The 22,449-nt window shown below is 26.6% G+C and overlaps 1 protein-coding gene and 1 long non-coding RNA gene across 3 annotated transcripts in view; one reads left to right on the top strand and one right to left on the bottom strand.

The window, feature by feature from the left end:
* LOC111629146 (regulator of G-protein signaling rgs-7-like) overlaps positions 1-22,449 on the bottom strand; it is a 54,099-nt gene that overhangs the window by 19,249 nt on the left and 12,401 nt on the right. The window contains exon 1 of one of the 2 annotated variants that reach the window (XM_023373015.1): positions 1,810-2,068. The exons of the other annotated variant lie outside the window; for it this stretch is intronic. Coding sequence (XP_023228783.1) covers positions 1,810-1,995 — 186 coding nt within the window. The 5' untranslated portion in view covers positions 1,996-2,068. Of the gene's footprint in view, positions 1-1,809; positions 2,069-22,449 lie in introns of those variants that run through there. 2 annotated transcript variants of the gene reach the window in all.
* On the top strand, positions 8,037-8,735 carry LOC111629148. Its single transcript, XR_002757286.1, has 2 exons — positions 8,037-8,253; positions 8,384-8,735. It is a non-coding gene; the product is annotated as an uncharacterized LOC111629148 (long non-coding RNA).

Here is a 22,449-nt window from a genome sequence, read left to right as displayed (position 1 = left end):
TCATATAAAAAAAAAAAAAAAAAACACAACGCTATAAAATTATATAACTTTAGTTTTATAAAGTAGAATATAATATATATTCGAAACATATTTTAAAATTATTATTTATTTGCTAATATTTTTTAAAAAGTTTACACACAAAAAATAGTGAATGATGAACGTAAACAACAATTTTGATATAGGCATAAATCTCGTTACTACTTATTTTGCTTTTAAAAGGTCAATATATTTACATTTTATTACATTACCTCTACTACAGTATTGTAAGAGGATATTTACCGCATTAAAGATTTAAATTACTGCCTATAATTGTTATTTTTGTAGTACGTAATACGAAAAATCCATCTACCGGGTTATATAGAAAATCGTTAAAAAATCGCTTCGGATTAATAAATTTAAGGGGTGCGATTTTCATTAAAACATATTCATCAACAGATAACATTGAAATATTTTCAATGTCGGTAGCGGATTCCTTCCATTTTCTTTTCAAAAATCGAACCGTTCTAAAAATACTTCGATCATCCGTCGAGTTCTATTTATAGAAGCAAAACAAGATTGCCCAACTCCCACGCAAAGCAACAGCAATATGTTCATTTCTTTTTTAAATAAAACAATACGCCTTTCTGCCAATGTTTACTCACGCAAAAATCCATAAAAATACGATTTAAAATAAGCATAAATTATGTAAATATGCACGCGCTATTATTATAAAATTTTATAATTTTATGTCGTAGTTTACGACATAAAAATCGCCGCGTTAAGACAAATAAATTCGTATTCGTATGACGTCATTTAGCAATACTAGCATAAGACTAAAATAGATTTAATTCTATTGGTTAGTTATTTAGAAGCGCAATTTAAATATAGAGTCCGAATTCGTAATTATATTTAAAATTTTGATGTTTAGAAAATACTAAACTGTAAACGCCATTTTCGTCATTAAAATACGCTGGAAATTTTGTAAAAGTTTACAATTTTCCATCAGCTTTTACAATAAAATTTAATTAAACAACCGCCAGTCATTGTTTCTCGTTTTCTAAACAGTAAATTTATTATTGTGTTATATCACAAATTTTAAATTTTATTAAATGTAATTTGGCGGTAAGATTCTTCTCCATTAAAAAAAGGAAAAAATTTAAGCCTTCGTCGATAGAAAATAACCATTTTCTATTAATTAATGGAAATTTCTTACATTATTATTCTAATTTATTATTAAATTTTTAAAAAATTTATTTAACTATTATTTTTGTCTTTTAATTGCGCATTTTTAAATAGAAAAAAATACAAAATTTCTATTAAAATTTAATTTTTTTTAATCGATAAAAGAAAAGAATAATTTTAACTTTTTCATAAATTCTTTCGCACTTTAACCTTTATCTAAATCCAATTTTACGACAGAAACGAATTAAATAATTAAAATATACTTACGCACCTGTTACAATAAAAAGAGCAAAAATGGCATGGAGATCGACACCATTTTCGATGACGTAAAAAAATTACATCAATTTCGATAACGTAATGCATACGTGCGGTCCCGAATTGCGTCAGAATTTATTTTTTATTTGTTTGTTACGTGTACGAAACGTCACGAATTTGAAAATTTAAATCGTTTTAAATCATTTTCTATTAACTTAATACGTATTAAAAAGATAATATATATTAAATAATATTTTATAAGCGTTTAAAATCGGATTTATTGCAATAATTATAATCTTTTGTTTTGGTTGAAAATTTTTATATAATTTAAAATATATAGAGAAAAATATGGGGTGGTAGTTTAAGAATCTATTAGAAGCGATAATAGTTTACCTGTATAAAGCCGTCCACGATTATGTTCAGATGATTACGGATTGTTGTAGAAAGAGCTTTAACTGGCAAAGTCAACCCGCCAATTTTACCGCAGTCTCCCTTTCTCTTTGATATCAGCCCCGTTGCGTTGTCATGGTTACCGGCTAGGCCCGCCGTGATTGGTAGTTTCCTTTTGTCGTCTGCCATAGAACATGTATTCCGCTGATTTAAAATTCACTTTATCCCTTTTATTTTATTATTTAAAGAAACAAATATTTATTTACACTTCATAATTTAAAACTAAAAAGAAAAAAATATTTCCCCTCTTTACTCAGACAGACGACTTTTATTCGTAATGCATCGGTTTTCGAGATTATAATTTCAAATATTTGAAATATGTTTTTATCCCATTTTATAATTTTTATTTTATATTTTATTTTCTTACGGTTATTTTTTTAAATTAATAATAGTTAAATTGTTTGCGAAATTAAACTCGAATAATTATTTTTTTAAATTAATTTTTTTTGTCCAATTACATATTAATTATAGTTTTTCGTTTATAATGTTATGCAATCTATTTTAAATTTCGAGAAAAGTAATTATAATTACATTCTATTTAATTTTGTAATACTTCGTAAACAAATATATATATATCTTCGCTAATATAATTTTTCGTCGGAAGAGTGCGTGATTAGAAATATCAAAATAAATTTTGCTTTTGTCATAATTTTAAGAATTATCATTTATTTTATTTATTATACAAAGAATATTAGCATTAATTTGTAATTTTAACGCTACACTTCTTTCATATTTACTTTTAATTAACATAGTTGTACTTAATCGAGATTAAAAGTAATTAAATTGTATATCATTAAACGTAATCGTTCGTTTAAATTGTGATTTTATTATTATTTTTATCGATTATTATTATTATTATTATTTATAAAAATGAATGATAATAATCAGAAAAGAAACAATTTAAATTATTATCCAATCATATTCTATTATTATTTTTTAAATTGACAGTTTGAATTTCTAGACGAGCGCTGATTGGTTTAATTTAAATTTGAAAAATGTGCTTAAAGAAAGATGTTTTTCTCGATAAGAGATGAAATAAAATAAAAGTAAGAATAGAAAGTAAAACGTTGTTAACGATGTAGAATTCCGTTAAATGAAAAAACAAGAAATTTAACAGGACATAACTCGAAAGTGGTCTTAGTCCAATTTTTATAAAACGAAATTTTAAGAAGTCAAGGAACTATTATTATTAATCCTTATAAAAATCGTCTCCATCTATTTTTATAATTGAAAAAGAGAAATTTCACAAGCTTTTAACATCTTATGTTTGCCAGAAATACAGTTACAAATCGATTATGGTAAAGTAACTTAAGGGTAAAGGTCATAGGCAAAAAGATTCAAAGAAAACAAAGCCTTTTCTTTATTTAATTTATTATTATTTTTTATATAAATTCATTAACTGTTTTCTCGGTAGAGTTTTTTTTAAGTGTAAAGATATCGAAAAGAAGAAAAAAAACTTAGTATTTGTACGGGCATGAACGAAAATGATATTGTACGCGACTTATTTCCTGCGCTAGTATCAATAACAGTACAATTCTTAAAAAATTCAAATATGTTTTAATGCTGGAGAGCTGCCATATTATCGAATTTAAATCGGATAATGTTACTTCTTTTAAAGTTATTTCCGTTTTATTATTGCGATTAATGTTTTTGTGTGTTATTGCGTTACGCGTTACGTAATTTTCTGCTTTCTGTTTATTAATTAACGACATTACCCATTAAAATTAAAAATTCCATCTTAAACCTTTAAAAATTTAGATTTTGATACAGGTTTTTTTAAATTAAATAACTCGATTAAAGATGGAGAAATTGTTTATATAGAATGTTGCAGTACTTAAATTATTAAATAATTTATTAATTTTCTAGAAATTAGTCTAGATTTTTCGAGGACCAACTTGTGTTTATTTTCAAATCTCGACTGTGTAAAATTGTGTAATAAGCTTGTAAATAGCTTGAAATTATTTAAATTTAAGAAATAAGTCACCAATGTTTTAAAGAATAAACACAGATTACATTAAACTATAAGGATTACGTCGTAAATGTAGTTCTTGAATTTATAATATGACCTTTACAGACGGGATAAATTAAATCCCGTAATGTTGATGATAATTTACGATTACCCTACAACTCTTATTAGAGATTAATTTTGAATTTTTAATTTTTAAATACGAAATTTCTCAACCGTTTTAATTAAAACTATTATTTATGTATTTTAAAATCGACGCCTACCCTGAAATTCATTGCAAATAATTTATCTGAACTCGAAGTGCGTGGTACGTTTGTACGGATTATAAATTTAAAAAGAATAATATGTAATTATAAATTAATTCTATATGTTATTTCTGTTATGTAAATTAATTTTAATATCGATTTTTTTAAAGAATTTATTATGCACGGTTGAAAATTTCTGTTCCTCCTATCTGGAAATAACTCTTCACTGGTCATGAAACTCGAATCTAGAAAATGATACCGATTCATAAATTAGTACAGTTGAAGCATTCTTCGAGTTCTTTACTAAGTACTTGACACTTTCTAGCAGACCAATGTCCTCTTTGAACGGGTTTAATGTGCTAAAGAACATTTAAAAAGTCTCGCGATATATTTGTTTTAGCTCACATTACACATTTTTCTGATTTCTAACGAATAAGTTTAGGGTATATCATAATTATTTTCGTGATTCAAGATTCGAATTAAAATACAGCCAAACTTCCGAACGACGAGAATATATAAAAAAATAGCCGTTATTGGGGGGTGGTCAAGTTTATAATAATGATATTTTACTCGAAACTCGTACATTTCCTCGTAATTTTTAATGCGTTAAATTAAATTTTATGTTTAAAGTTTAAAATTAATAATGAATTTTAGTTAATTCCCTTATGAAAAATTTGTAATTTTTCCTTATAAAAATTGAATGTAATGTTAATTTCCTTATGGTTAATTAATTTATAACAAATAAATCAAGTTTAATTAAGAAAATTGCCGAGATGCCTTCGGTGATGACGTTTTACACTAAGATAATTCAGTTTACGATCATTTAAAAGATAAAAAGTCGCAAAGTCTGGAAGAATACCCAAATTATTATTATTATTATTATTATTATTTATGTTTTTTTTATGACAGAAGAAAATACAAAGTGCAGAACTTTCTAAACAAATCGACACGTTCATTAGTACATTATTAACATTACTTGGAAGGAAATTAATTCCAGGATTTCCGAGACTAATCAACTCGCAGCATATGCGCTCTTCAACAATTTCTCTTTCAAGGTCGTAGAATAAGAAAGAAAAGCTGTTGCTACCAATTTTACAGGAATGCAAACAGAATACGATCGATAATTACCATTTTTCTGATATCAAAATTAAAATCCTTACCACTTTTTTTTGACGTTCTTCTACGCGATGTCAATATTTTTGTTTATCCAAAGTATAAATTATTAATAGTTACAAATTAACTTCCGCCAGTAAATTTTTATTTTAATCCAACATAAGATGCGATTTTCTTTTTTTAAAAAAAGACAGCGGAGACGTCAGAGAAGAGAAGCAATGTCAGCTAAAGATAAGATATTCGTGGAATTGTAACTGGCAGTTTACGAAAATGGCTGACTTCAGCTACTGTAAAGTGTCAAGTGTTCAGAAAAGTGGTTTAAAAAAGAAAAAAAATTTACAGTAACGTGTTTGCTTTCGGTCTACCAAGTCGATGTATTGATTAAGTTTATTGTGTGGGTATTAAATTTTGATTCGGAACGATTTAAGTGTAAACCAAACGGATTTAAGAATTTCTAATGCACTCTCTACGCCGTACTAGTGAATTAAAAATAAAAAGGATTTATGCTCGAATAAATACCATCTGTTATTATTTTAACTTCTACTTAGGCACACCGTGTGAAAATTCTCATAAAATGCATCCATCTGGGAATTTTAGGATTTATATAGGAAAGTAATGAGAAGAAAACTGTACATTATTCGCTTTGATTTACTGATTTAATCTCCTCGTATGTATTTAATCTAGGGTAAAGGAATACAGAAAAAAAGATATAATAAATTTTAATCAGTAAGAAAAATTTACGGAACGATTTAATTAAAATCAAAAGTTTCATAAAGTAAATTTTAGCAAACTGTTTAGAATTCTATAGTCGATTTTTAATGCAAAGTAGTTAATCTATCAACTTCAAAAAGACGAAGAATATAAAATAAATAAAGAATTAAAAGGATCAAAGTTATTACGCTTATCCGCGTGCTTAAATACGTCATAAATAATTAAGAAATTGCTTCCCAAATTGTAGGGCATGACCTAATGGGAGATATGCCAAAATATAGATTATGAATAAGCTTTTTACTCTTCTAAAAATAGTGTTGAGAAAGTGCCAAAGACACAACAAATTGATGAATTAATTTGGAAAAAAAGAAATACTCAAATTTGGCAACAATTTAACTTTATGAATAATAGTAATAATAATAATCTATTTAACTGTACGTGCGTGAGAACGTTGTGTATACATTTGAAATGTTTCAAAGTGGGCATAAATGTAATTTTCTTACCGAAACACTGTTACATAAGTATCTATTTTAGCTACAGGTAGCCAATAGAATGCGTTAAGTGAATCTGTATTGATCTTACTATTGTTTGGATGATGCTAATCATCAGAACATAGACTTAATTGATGATAATTAAATTTACACAATCAGTCAATTTGTGTTACCTTTAATGATTTGATAGGAAACCTCACATTCTACATTCATTTAATTAAATTCCATATTTCTTTTTTTGATATAAAAATGTTCAATTGTAAAATACTGTAATATATTTGTTGCGTAATATATTTTGTTAAAAGTTTTTGTGTAATTGAAATAGGAGTAGGGAATGTAATTAAATTTTCTTATTTTTCTTTCTTTCTTTTCATATATTATCATCTTTCTTAGATTAAAATTTTGTTGCTAAACATTTAGAAAATGAAGAAAAATGACGTTTCAACCTCGGTATAAATGTATTAATTAAAATACATATATGCACAGTTCTACTGTATTTAATTAATTACAAATTTCCTGTTNAAAAATAATAATAATTGTAAATGCCAGTAAAATCGCCATTAAGTCCGACCATACTGAGAAATGACACGATTCCCTCTATCTCTTCACCCCTCGACCTTTAACCACCAAAATTTAATAGCATCAAGCCCTCATAACACACAAACCTCCCTGCAAAATTTCTGAAATTTTCGACAAAAATCACAAAAGTTATTAAGCTTCAAAAAGGGTGAAAAAAAATCGCATCCATACGCAAACACAAACATCTGTACGTACAGAAAAAAAATCCAAATTCTTTTGCATTTCCCGATATTTCAAGGTCTTCCGAGTTCAAAAATTTTAAATCTGGGGGGTCATTTTTTAACCGATTGCCATACTTTTCATCTGTTATATACAAAAGAACCAGTAAAGTATAACTCTGTACCACTTCTCGTTTAAAAGCACTCAATAACTAAGTAAGTGAACCAATAAAATAGTCCGTTTCATATAAAACGAACCACGCTATTGGTTTGCTTAATTAATTAATTGCTGGCTACTTAGAAACACCCGTCATACATCATACAATTTACATATATATATATATATATTTAATGCATTAATATTAAATAATTTTCTTGATTTCTTGCAATAAATGATTGTAAAACCCAAGAAGATCCCAATGGTTGGTTATAAATTTATAACGGTTTCCCATAATTTTCATAGTCATATATCGTCAAAACTTATAAAGTCAATATAATAAACGGTAAAAGCTTAAGAGGCCGTATTTTTCAACGATAATAAATTATTCATTAAGTTTCTGTTTAATATTTATTAACGCTATTAAATATTCCGTTTTATTACCGAATATGATTATCAAATAATTACATTTATAATGGAAAGAATATAACAATATCGACGATTAATATCGCTTAGTTGTTTGTAAACAGAGAAGTTAATTATTAAATTTACTGTTTAAATTTATGTATTACTCTGTCCAGTTTTTCGAGACAATAAATGACAAGTAACGCTCTGGAAGAAGGCTATAAATTTACATTTTCAAGGTTTATCTTTAACTTACTGTATAGATATCTTTTCAGTGTCTTCTGAATTAATATTAGCATTTTTTAAAAATTTAATTAATATGCCTATTTGTTTTCGGATGAATTAATTGCGATGATGAAAATTTCTATTGTTTAATACTAGATTTCCACATATGCTCGAGGTATTGCGAAAAGTTGAATGCTCCTCAAGAAGAAGAAGAAGAAGAAGAAAAAACAGACGTGGCGTGAAAACTTACAGAGGAAAATATTATTCTAGAAGTACAGTAAAACCTGCTAATGTGACCATCGAAGGGACCTTCTCCTCAAGTGGTCACCTTACACAGGTAGTCGGTCACATTAGCAGGTTTCACTGAATATATAAAATATGAACAAAAAGATGCAAAGAACATAAAAATCATCTTATTCTTTTAACGTCTATGGTCAAATGGACTAATCCCCGTTTCTTTCATTTAGGAAAATATCAAAATGTATTTCTTAGAAGATAATGCCGACGACGGATTTATACGTTTCCAAGCTTTTTACATCCATAAAAATAAAGAAAAAACTCGGCTATTGCTCCTTCGGTCATAAAAAAAGTGTAGAGATATAGAAGTTACAGCGGAACAGATTGTGTAATATAGCACTAAACTAGACAGAACCTCACAGACAAGTTAATTTAAAACGTGTCAACGACTCGAGTTTCCAACACCGAAAACAGGGGAAAAAATGTATATACTGTATATATTAAGAAGACTTTTTACCTAAGTCTCTGTCAAACGGTAATAAAATACTATTTGTTATTAATAAAATGCAAAAGTCACATTTTTATTTTAGAAATTGATCTTGAATTTAGAATTAAAAATCCTGTTATTACTTTATCGATTTAAATATAAAAAGTAACGGATCAAACGAGCTTACACGTAAAATTTTACAAGGTACCGTACATTAAAATTTTACAGCCGTTACTGGGACACACTTAAGCCAACACTCGAAATTAAACAGTTTACTAGTTATATTTAAACTACGCATCTTTATAAGGAAAATACTTAAAATTTTTCTTAAGAAAAATGTTTCACAAGTTGCTTGTTCTCGAGAAGGGATTCTTTACGTAGCCTACATTAAATACACTGAAATCTGCTAACGCGATCACCCTTATAAAGGTGGCCACTTTAAACCTGTCACATTAGCAGGTTACACTTGTAAATAAATTAGTATAATTTAAAAATTACATTTAAAGAAAATAAAATTGGCAAAGAAGTGCCATTAATCTTTCATATATTAAAAAAAAAAAAAAACACAACGCTATAAAATTATATAACTTTAGTTTTATAAAGTAGAATATAATATATATTCGAAACATATTTTAAAATTATTATTTATTTGCTAATATTTTTTAAAAAGTTTACACACAAAAAATAGTGAATGATGAACGTAAACAACAATTTTGATATAGGCATAAATCTCGTTACTACTTATTTTGCTTTTAAAAGGTCAATATATTTACATTTTATTACATTACCTCTACTACAGTATTGTAAGAGGATATTTACCGCATTAAAGATTTAAATTACTGCCTATAATTGTTATTTTTGTAGTACGTAATACGAAAAATCCATCTACCGGGTTATATAGAAAATCGTTAAAAAATCGCTTCGGATTAATAAATTTAAGGGGTGCGATTTTCATTAAAACATATTCATCAACAGATAACATTGAAATATTTTCAATGTCGGTAGCGGATTCCTTCCATTTTCTTTTCAAAAATCGAACCGTTCTAAAAATACTTCGATCATCCGTCGAGTTCTATTTATAGAAGCAAAACAAGATTGCCCAACTCCCACGCAAAGCAACAGCAATATGTTCATTTCTTTTTTAAATAAAACAATACGCCTTTCTGCCAATGTTTACTCACGCAAAAATCCATAAAAATACGATTTAAAATAAGCATAAATTATGTAAATATGCACGCGCTATTATTATAAAATTTTATAATTTTATGTCGTAGTTTACGACATAAAAATCGCCGCGTTAAGACAAATAAATTCGTATTCGTATGACGTCATTTAGCAATACTAGCATAAGACTAAAATAGATTTAATTCTATTGGTTAGTTATTTAGAAGCGCAATTTAAATATAGAGTCCGAATTCGTAATTATATTTAAAATTTTGATGTTTAGAAAATACTAAACTGTAAACGCCATTTTCGTCATTAAAATACGCTGGAAATTTTGTAAAAGTTTACAATTTTCCATCAGCTTTTACAATAAAATTTAATTAAACAACCGCCAGTCATTGTTTCTCGTTTTCTAAACAGTAAATTTATTATTGTGTTATATCACAAATTTTAAATTTTATTAAATGTAATTTGGCGGTAAGATTCTTCTCCATTAAAAAAAGGAAAAAATTTAAGCCTTCGTCGATAGAAAATAACCATTTTCTATTAATTAATGGAAATTTCTTACATTATTATTCTAATTTATTATTAAATTTTTAAAAAATTTATTTAACTATTATTTTTGTCTTTTAATTGCGCATTTTTAAATAGAAAAAAATACAAAATTTCTATTAAAATTTAATTTTTTTTAATCGATAAAAGAAAAGAATAATTTTAACTTTTTCATAAATTCTTTCGCACTTTAACCTTTATCTAAATCCAATTTTACGACAGAAACGAATTAAATAATTAAAATATACTTACGCACCTGTTACAATAAAAAGAGCAAAAATGGCATGGAGATCGACACCATTTTCGATGACGTAAAAAAATTACATCAATTTCGATAACGTAATGCATACGTGCGGTCCCGAATTGCGTCAGAATTTATTTTTTATTTGTTTGTTACGTGTACGAAACGTCACGAATTTGAAAATTTAAATCGTTTTAAATCATTTTCTATTAACTTAATACGTATTAAAAAGATAATATATATTAAATAATATTTTATAAGCGTTTAAAATCGGATTTATTGCAATAATTATAATCTTTTGTTTTGGTTGAAAATTTTTATATAATTTAAAATATATAGAGAAAAATATGGGGTGGTAGTTTAAGAATCTATTAGAAGCGATAATAGTTTACCTGTATAAAGCCGTCCACGATTATGTTCAGATGATTACGGATTGTTGTAGAAAGAGCTTTAACTGGCAAAGTCAACCCGCCAATTTTACCGCAGTCTCCCTTTCTCTTTGATATCAGCCCCGTTGCGTTGTCATGGTTACCGGCTAGGCCCGCCGTGATTGGTAGTTTCCTTTTGTCGTCTGCCATAGAACATGTATTCCGCTGATTTAAAATTCACTTTATCCCTTTTATTTTATTATTTAAAGAAACAAATATTTATTTACACTTCATAATTTAAAACTAAAAAGAAAAAAATATTTCCCCTCTTTACTCAGACAGACGACTTTTATTCGTAATGCATCGGTTTTCGAGATTATAATTTCAAATATTTGAAATATGTTTTTATCCCATTTTATAATTTTTATTTTATATTTTATTTTCTTACGGTTATTTTTTAAAATTAATAATAGTTAAATTGTTTGCGAAATTAAACTCGAATAATTATTTTTTTAAATTAATTTTTTTTGTCCAATTACATATTAATTATAGTTTTTCGTTTATAATGTTATGCAATCTATTTTAAATTTCGAGAAAAGTAATTATAATTACATTCTATTTAATTTTGTAATACTTCGTAAACAAATATATATATATATATATATATCTTCGCTAATATAATTTTTCATCGGAAGAGTGCGTGATTAGAAATATCAAAATAAATTTTGCTTTTGTCATAATTTTAAGAATTATCATTTATTTTATTTATTATACAAAGAATATTAGCATTAATTTGTAATTTTAACGCTACACTTCTTTCATATTTACTTTTAATTAACATAGTTGTACTTAATCGAGATTAAAAGTAATTAAATTGTATATCATTAAACGTAATCGTTCGTTTAAATTGTGATTTTATTATTATTTTTATCGATTATTATTATTATTATTTATAAAAATGAATGATAATAATCACAAAAGAAACAATTTAAATTATTATCCAATCATATTCTATTATTATTTTTTAAATTGACAGTTTGAATTTCTAGACGAGCGCTGATTGGTTTAATTTAAATTTGAAAAATGTGCTTAAAGAAAGATGTTTTTCTCGATAAGAGATGAAATAAAATAAAAGTAAGAATAGAAAGTAAAACGTTGTTAACGATGTAGAATTCCGTTAAATGAAAAAACAAGAAATTTAACAGGACATAACTCGAAAGTGGTCTTAGTCCAATTTTTATAAAACGAAATTCTAAGAAGTCAAGGAACTATTATTATTAATCCTTATAAAAATCGTCTCCATCTATTTTTATAATTGAAAAAGAGAAATTTCACAAGCTTTTAACATCTTATGTTTGCCAGAAATACAGTTACAAATCGATTATGGTAAAGTAACTTAAGGGTAAAGGTCATAGGCAAAAAGATTCAAAGAAAACAAAGCCTTTTCTTTATTTAATTTATTATTATTTTTTATATAAATTCATTAACTGTTTTCTCGGTAGAGTTTTTTTTAAGTGTAAAGATATCGAAAAGAAGAAAAAAAACTTAGTATTTGTACGGGCATGAACGAAAATGATATTGTACGCGACTTATTTCCTGCGCTAGTATCAATAACAGTACAATTCTTAAAAAATTCAAATATGTTTTAATGCTGGAGAGCTGCCATATTATCGAATTTAAATCGGATAATGTTACTTCTTTTAAAGTTATTTCCGTTTTATTATTGCGATTAATGTTTTTGTGTGTTATTGCGTTACGCGTTACGTAATTTTCTGCTTTCTGTTTATTAATTAACGACATTACCCATTAAAATTAAAAATTCCATCTTAAACCTTTAAAAATTTAGATTTTGATACAGGTTTTTTTAAATTAAATAACTCGATTAAAGATGGAGAAATTGTTTATATAGAATGTTGCAGTACTTAAATTATTAAATAATTTATTAATTTTCTAGAAAATAATCTAGATTTTTCGAGGACCAACTTGTGTTTATTTTCAAATCTCGACTGTGTAAAATTGTGTAATAAGCTTGTAAATAGCTTGAAATTATTTAAATTTAAGAAATAAGTCACCAATGTTTTAAAGAATAAACACAGATTACATTAAACTATAAGGATTACGTCGTAAATGTAGTTCTTGAATTTATAATATGACCTTTACAGACGGGATAAATTAAATCCCGTAATGTTGATGATAATTTACGATTACCCTACAACTCTTATTAGAGATTAATTTTGAATTTTTAATTTTTAAATACGAAATTTCTCAACCGTTTTAATTAAAACTATTATTTATGTATTTTAAAATCGACGCCTACCCTGAAATTCATTGCAAATAATTTATCTGAACTCGAAGTGCGTGGTACGTTTGTACGGATTATAAATTTAAAAAGAATAATATGTAATTATAAATTAATTCTATATGTTATTTCTGTTATGTAAATTAATTTTAATATCGATTTTTTTAAAGAATTTATTATGCACGGTTGAAAATTTCTGTTCCTCCTATCTGGAAATAACTCTTCACTGGTCATGAAACTCGAATCTAGAAAATGATACCGATTCATAAATTAGTACAGTTGAAGCATTCTTCGAGTTCTTTACTAAGTACTTGACACTTTCTAGCAGACCAATGTCCTCTTTGAACGGGTTTAATGTGCTAAAGAACATTTAAAAAGTCTCGCGATATATTTGTTTTAGCTCACATTACACATTTTTCTGATTTCTAACGAATAAGTTTAGGGTATATCATAATTATTTTCGTGATTCAAGATTCGAATTAAAATACAGCCAAACTTCCGAACGACGAGAATATATAAAAAAATAGCCGTTATTGGGGGGTGGTCAAGTTTATAATAATGATATTTTACTCGAAACTCGTACATTTCCTCGTAATTTTTAATGCGTTAAATTAAATTTTATGTTTAAAGTTTAAAATTAATAATGAATTTTAGTTAATTCCCTTATGAAAAATTTGTAATTTTTCCTTATAAAAATTGAATGTAATGTTAATTTCCTTATGGTTAATTAATTTATAACAAATAAATCAAGTTTAATTAAGAAAATTGCCGAGATGCCTTCGGTGATGACGTTTTACACTAAGATAATTCAGTTTACGATCATTTAAAAGATAAAAAGTCGCAAAGTCTGGAAGAATACCCAAATTATTATTATTATTATTATTATTATTTATGTTTTTTTTATGACAGAAGAAAATACAAAGTGCAGAACTTTCTAAACAAATCGACACGTTCATTAGTACATTATTAACATTACTTGGAAGGAAATTAATTCCAGGATTTCCGAGACTAATCAACTCGCAGCATATGCGCTCTTCAACAATTTCTCTTTCAAGGTCGTAGAATAAGAAAGAAAAGCTGTTGCTACCAATTTTACAGGAATGCAAACAGAATACGATCGATAATTACCATTTTTCTGATATCAAAATTAAAATCCTTACCACTTTTTTTTGACGTTCTTCTACGCGATGTCAATATTTTTGTTTATCCAAAGTATAAATTATTAATAGTTACAAATTAACTTCCGCCAGTAAATTTTTATTTTAATCCAACATAAGATGCGATTTTCTTTTTTTAAAAAAAGACAGCGGAGACGTCAGAGAAGAGAAGCAATGTCAGCTAAAGATAAGATATTCGTGGAATTGTAACTGGCAGTTTACGAAAATGGCTGACTTCAGCTACTGTAAAGTGTCAAGTGTTCAGAAAAGTGGTTTATAAAAGAAAAAAAATTTACAGTAACGTGTTTGCTTTCGGTCTACCAAGTCGATGTATTGATTAAGTTTATTGTGTGGGTATTAAATTTTGATTCGAAACGATTTAAGTGTAAACCAAACGGATTTAAGAATTTCTAATGCACTCTCTACGCCGTACTAGTGAATTAAAAATAAAAAGGATTTATGCTCGAATAAATACCATCTGTTATTATTTTAACTTCTACTTAGGCACACCGTGTGAAAATTCTCATAAAATGCATCCATCTGGGAATTTTAGGATTTATATAGGAAAGTAATGAGAAGAAAACTGTACATTATTCGCTTTGATTTACTGATTTAATCTCCTCGTATGTATTTAATCTAGGGTAAAGGAATACAGAAAAAAAGATATAATAAATTTTAATCAGTAAGAAAAATTTACGGAACGATTTAATTAAAATCAAAAGTTTCATAAAGTAAATTTTAGCAAACTGTTTAGAATTCTATAGTCGATTTTTAATGCAAAGTAGTTAATCTATCAACTTCAAAAAGACGAAGAATATAAAATAAATAAAGAATTAAAAGGATCAAAGTTATTACGCTTATCCGCGTGCTTAAATACGTCATAAATAATTAAGAAATTGCTTCCCAAATTGTAGGGCATGACCTAATGGGAGATATGCCAAAATATAGATTATGAATAAGCTTTTTACTCTTCTAAAAATAGTGTTGAGAAAGTGCCAAAGACACAACAAATTGATGAATTAATTTGGAAAAAAAGAAATACTCAAATTTGGCAACAATTTAACTTTATGAATAATAGTAATAATAATAATCTATTTAACTGTACGTGCGTGAGAACGTTGTGTATACATTTGAAATGTTTCAAAGTGGGCATAAATGTAATTTTCTTACCGAAACACTGTTACATAAGTATCTATTTTAGCTACAGGTAGCCAATAGAATGCGTTAAGTGAATCTGTATTGATCTTACTATTGTTTGGATGATGCTAATCATCAGAACATAGACTTAATTGATGATAATTAAATTTACACAATCAGTCAATTTGTGTTACCTTTAATGATTTGATAGGAAACCTCACATTCTACATTCATTTAATTAAATTCCATATTTCTTTTTTTGATATAAAAATGTTCAATTGTAAAATACTGTAATATATTTGTTGCGTAATATATTTTGTTAAAAGTTTTTGTGTAATTGAAATAGGAGTAGGGAATGTAATTAAATTTTCTTATTTTTCTTTCTTTCTTTTCATATATTATCATCTTTCTTAGATTAAAATTTTGTTGCTAAACATTTAGAAAATGAAGAAAAATGACGTTTCAACCTCGGTATAAATGTATTAATTAAAATACATATATGCACAGTTCTACTGTATTTAATTAATTACAAATTTCCTGTTGCTAAATTAAAATTTTAAGAAAGAAATTTATAAAATAAAATTTTTTAAATATTAAATTGTTTTTTTTACAATAATTAATTAATTTATAGATGAATGCTCTTTATTTATTTTCATTTTTAGTAGTTCANTCTGAATCTATTGAATTTAAAATAAACAAGATAGAATATATTTACGAGTCAAAAAATCTATATGTAAATCCTATTATTTTGAATTTAAAATACTTTAAAACAACTTATAACAGACCAACAGACATTAAGAATAATGTAAATGCATCTTCGAAGGAAGTCAAGCGAGGAAGGAAGATGAGTTTTTCATCATTGGAGAAAAGATTTTATGACAAAAAGTAACTGACCTTTAAAGTTATTTATCATAAAATCTCTAGTGAATCCAGTTAAACGCAATACATTAACGTACACATTTTTACTATTTAAACAAAATCTCCCCTTTTTTTTTCTCCCTGCTAACAGCATAAAAGATTTAAATCGAATTCTATATTTCTTCTAGACCTTGAACTCGTGTTTTGTAGAATTCACTTTCAATTTTATTTTTTATATTTTTCTTAATATATCTTTGAAACAAGCTTTATCTAGTATTAAATTCACGTATACATCGTTTTCTAAACACCAGAGTTTTATGTAAATTCTCACACAATATACGAATAAGTGACAATAAAAAAACGCTATTATATATTTTTAATCCGTCTGTTATTGAAGTATTTATATTTAATATTTATATTCCAATATGTTATATTATTTTCACGCTTTTTTATAAAATCATTTTTTATAGGTTTATACAGAATTATTATGGTATACTTTATTAGATTATTGTACTTTAAATTTAAAAAGTGGAAGAACTATCGCGAAAATCTCGACCGAATTTGATGTATATAACGTCCCGATTTTCTGGGAAAACAATTTTCCTTCAAAATTTAGCCGCTAGGGAGAAATTTGGCTCTACTGTTCCCGTGTATTACGTAAATTTCGGGTTAAAAAGAGTGGAAAAACGTTCTTAATGTACGGCACGTGAAATACTTAAGACAGCGTCAGCGCCGAATTTCGCCCTAGCGGTTAAATTTTCAAGATAAAAACTGTTCCCGAAAATCAGAGTAGTGTTTATGCCAAATTTAGTTAAGATTTACATAATAGTTCTTTCTATAGAGAGCTCCGAACACCGGCTTTTTAATTACGATATCCCTGTAATGAACTTTCGGGGTCCTTAGAAAGTTCACTGTATTAGGAGCCACAGACAATATAAGTCTGTGTTTGACTAAATATAAATGAACGTGGTTCTGTAACGAATTAATACACGTACTTTATATGAAAAATGAATCTAAACAAATCTATATTGTTATTATGTAAATATATTTTATTTTTGATACACAAGAGGATACATATTATTAACGTTTAAATCATTTTTGTGTGGGATTTTTGTGGGTGTAAATTTAATACAACTTTTCCTGAAAATTATTTGGTTTTTAATATTTATTTTTAGTGTAAACACGAGAGTAAAACCATCAGACCTTGAACTGAGATTTGAAAATTAAGTCCTACGATATTAGCTAGGAGAGACTTTAATCTCTAGATCATCATATTTACTTTTATAAAACTTAATAAAAATCGATGGAAAAACTATTAAAATTCTTTTAAATTTGCATATCGATTCGATTCATTAATAATTAATTAATCTTAATTAAGAATTAACTCTTGAACTTTTCTTAAATTTATGTATATTAGTTATTTAATTAGTATAAAAATCGATAAGTATAATACTATAAAATAATAAAAATCACATTTTATTCGCCTCCAGTTAAAAATGAATTTATAAAAGTAAAAATATATTAAAATACCTTATTTGACAATAATTTTGATGACACAATTTAATGAAAAATTCATTTTAAATGCATTTTTCCAACAAAATTTATGTTTATATTTTAGTTTTTCAAATCTTATATAATTTTACTCCTTATAAATAATTAAATATAAATTAAATTGATAAAAAATTGCTATAGAAAATGAATTTTATGTGGCTTTAAATATTTAAATTTATTTTAATTATAATTTAATACAGATAATGCGAAAACTCGTACTTAACTGCGTACAATGAATTAACATTTTGTTTAATCAGCATTTTAAAATCTTTATTTAAGAAATTGAGATTTAATAACCGTTAAATTATTATTTGTGTGATCCATACGATGTAATTATAATTAATTTTGATTTTATTTAATAATTTACGTGATATTTCCTTCGTAGCATTGCTCTTATCTTGCTTTGGAAACAAGTTACGACTATAAACTGTTTAATGGCGGATCCAAAAAGGAAATAATCATTCCCTAGACATGATTTAATTGAATCTTTGATCGAATCCAGCAAAATTAGTAATTACATTTTATGTAACAAAACAATATAATCTACTTCATAAATCTATACTGTGATATTCGCTCAATTATTTAGCTAATATAAATTAAGTAATGAGCCTATATCACAATATACATTTATGTAATCATCTACGAGTCTATATACTAAATAACTATATATTAGACCTTATATTTCAGTTAAATTTAATATGTAAAATTCGCACGCTATTTAATTAAATTTGAAAAAAAATCAGCAACGAGTTGCATAACATTTCCGGCAACATCTGGTGGCCCCATCTGTTATCATATTTTATTTTTAAAATTTGTTATATTTTTNAATCTATACTGTGATATTCGCTCAATTATTTAGCTAATATAAATTAAGTAATGAGCCTATATCACAATATACATTTATGTAATCATCTACGAGTCTATATACTAAATAACTATATATTAGACCTTATATTTCAGTTAAATTTAATATGTAAAATTCGCACGCTATTTAATTAAATTTGAAAAAAAATCAGCAACGAGTTGCATAACATTTCCGGCAACATCTGGTGGCCCCATCTGTTATCATATTTTATTTTTAAAATTTGTTATATTTTTAACTATTATAAGATGACAAAACGATTCATTTTCAGGGTAGGGATGGATTTTATAAAAATTGTAAATGTTAATAACGAGTAAAATCGTCATTAAGTCCGACTCTACTGTAAATACACACGACCTCCTTTATCTTCCCACCCCTCGACCTTTAATCACCAAAATTTAATAGCATTATTCCGCCTAATAAACAAACCTCCCTGTAAAATTTCTGAATTTTTCGACAAAAATCAGGGGAGTTATTAAGCTTCAAACAGAGTGAACAAAATCCTGCCTCTCTCACACACACTAACATCTATAAATATAGTAAAAAACTCTGGCAATTTTTTGCATTTCTCGACGTTTCAAAGTCCCCCGAGTCCATAAATGTAAGAATTTGGGAAATTTTGAAAAATAAAGTAAGAAATATTTTGGAAATTTTTAATAATTTTTTTAATAGTTTGAACTGATTATTTTGCGTCATAATTAGGAGAGAAACTATCTTAAACATGTTTTAAATTCTTAATTTATGATAATAATATAGAATTATACCGAAAATTACTGTTTCCATTTCTACAAATATGAAGGAAACGGGTTTATTTCTTTGTAATACGCTGGACGTTTCCTGCCTCTTATGTAAATTTTGTAAATATGTTTTCCATTCTTCGTCATGCTTGTAAATACTAGTTAGGATTTGTACTATCTTTCTCGATACTGTCCCACTGTAGTGAAGCTGTTAATTCTTACTACTGTGTATTTACTTTTTCTGTACTCTGTAGTTAACATTTCTCAACAAATATCTTATTTATTTTTCATACTTTCTCATTCATTCTAGCTATTCAGTACTCTATTGGGACTTTCTCTCCTCTTTCTTATCCTTTTTCTCATCCTCTCACTCTCTTTCTTTATTCAGCCTAGACTCTCGAGTAGGCTCTATTCCCTAATAATAATATGCATTTTAGGAATAAAAATAGCAGTATTTATTTAAAACCATTTTTAAGATAAAAATTTATTAAATACGCGTTCAATGATGAAAATGTAATCTTATATTTATATATAAAGGAATTTAATATATTCATTTTTAAAGAATGGTGATTACAGTATTATATTTTGTATTAAAAATTAAATATATTGATATCATAAATTCATGAAATACTCTGTATATTATTTCATGCGTATAGCCTATGTAAAATTATTATGAATTATTCATAATATTACCGTTCCGTTATTATAAATAAAATATTTGAAAACATTTAAAATAAATAAGTTTAAAAAAATGTAAATATGTTTAATTTATCGAATATTTTTAGTAAAATATTTGAGCTATTCATTAAATGTTTTTGTGAAAGATAAGACATAGTTAATAGGAAAAAATCATTCTGTTTATACATTATCGTTTATTTATTATCAAAATAAACTTTATAGGCCCTATACATTTTCTTTCTTATGTTTAACACATTTACACGATTTTCGAGGAAATTTCCACATCTCTTTCAATTATCAAAATTTATGTCTTCTAATTATATGATTAAAAATTATCACTTTCAATTAAGTCGACTAATTACTTATAAAAATGCACATAAATTACATTTAAAACGACAGATCCTCGTATCGACAGAGAAAATCAGAATCAACACGAAAGACACCATATTACAGTGATCATCGCATCTACCTCGGAAATCATCTTATTAAAGATCCTAACTTGTACATTATTTGACCGATCGTCATACTTTCCCTCTATTATATAGTGGAAAACAGCCTGGAAAGTAATAATAGGCTATATCGGGAAACATACAAAGAGTTGTATAATGAAAAAATTACAATTACATGATTATATATTACTCTATTCTGAGGACCGTTTACTATAAGTAGTTGGAAAACAATCACGGGCCATATTATATAGGTTCGAGAACCAGAGTTGGCCCGCGGCCGAAGGTTTTAACAGCAGATTTAGAAAACCAATTTTTTATTATAAAAAATAATTAATTAGTCCTACTCTTTACCAGAATTTTGGCAAAAATTCTTGAACGGTTTGTAAAATAAAGGAAGGACAACTACCTTTAAAAATTTCCGTTTTTTCGTCTTTCATTCGTTAATCCCGAGAACGGAGTTAGATAGATAAAAGTCGAGACCAAATATGGAAAGATGAAGGGCTGGAGGCCTCGATTAACTATATACGAACTTCTGATAAAAACCAGAAGTAACGTTATTTTAATTCAAAGATTTTCCTCGGAAAGGAGTTAGATAGATGACAGGCACAACTCCCTTGTTAACAGGAAAAGTATGATGTACAGGGGCAGACAATACTAATTTGAGATGGAGAGCATATATTTTAAATTAAATAAATTAAAAATTAGACCTCGGCATTGTGACGATGTCACAAATTACTCGTTTTATTTTATATTATTTAATAATATTTTTGTATCGAAAATTTAATATTTTATACGATAATTAATGCTTATCTTTAAACTTTAAACATTTTAGAACTGGTACACGAGTGAAAGGCTACATTTATTTTTTCGAAAATAATATCTGCCACTGTTGTGTAGTGTCTGCTTAGTGCAGCGGGATGCAAATTTAATTATGATTCATTCGCTTTCGACATTTTTATTATCTAATCCGAACTTCTGAAAAAGTCAGTCAACGATTACAAAAGATTCCGACAGATTTCAGTAAACTGAAAACTATTATCTTTATAAAATATTTTGATGAAAAAGATATTATTAGAAAGAAGCGTGTCCTTTACAAGGGCAAGTATAAAGAATAATTTTATAATTAAAATATAAAGCGGGTCCTAGGATCTTTCCTTCTATGTCTTCGCATTCATTATTAAGTTCGGTTCTAATTATAGTAGCCTATTCCAAAAGACACGATATTGTCGAGAATGGTAAGATGTAAACAGCTATTCAAAAGTTTTATTGGTCATAAAACTTATCCAGAAGAGAATATATTTACAATAATATTGAAGATATTGTTTTATAGTTAAAAATGAATAAATGTAACCTTAGCAGAAAATACCTTCTAATTAATAGAAATATAAATGTAACTTTAATAGAAACGGACAATTATTCATTGTGACATAATTACAATACCAGGCTGCAATTTTTAATCATATTTTTTTAACTTATTTAATTTAAAATATATGCTCTTCACCTCAAATTAGTAATGCATGCTCCTGTAAATCATACTTTTCCTGTTAGCAATGAAGTTGTGTTCGTCATCTTTCTAACTCCTTTCAGAGGAATATGTTTGAATTAAAATGGCGTAATTTTCGGTTTGTACAGGAAGTTCAAATATAGTTAATCGGGGCCTCCTGCTCCATAGGTTTTCATATTTGGTCTCGTCTTTCATCTAACTCCATTCTTGAAATTAACAGATGGATGGACAGGCGATGACAGTGGGAATTTA

Source organism: Centruroides sculpturatus, unplaced genomic scaffold (genome assembly GCF_000671375.1).
Source record: "Centruroides sculpturatus isolate CEXI.00-Female unplaced genomic scaffold, Cexi_2.0 scaffold555, whole genome shotgun sequence".
Taxonomy (NCBI): domain Eukaryota; kingdom Metazoa; phylum Arthropoda; class Arachnida; order Scorpiones; family Buthidae; genus Centruroides; species Centruroides sculpturatus.
This window is presented reverse-complemented; position numbering and strand designations above follow the sequence as displayed.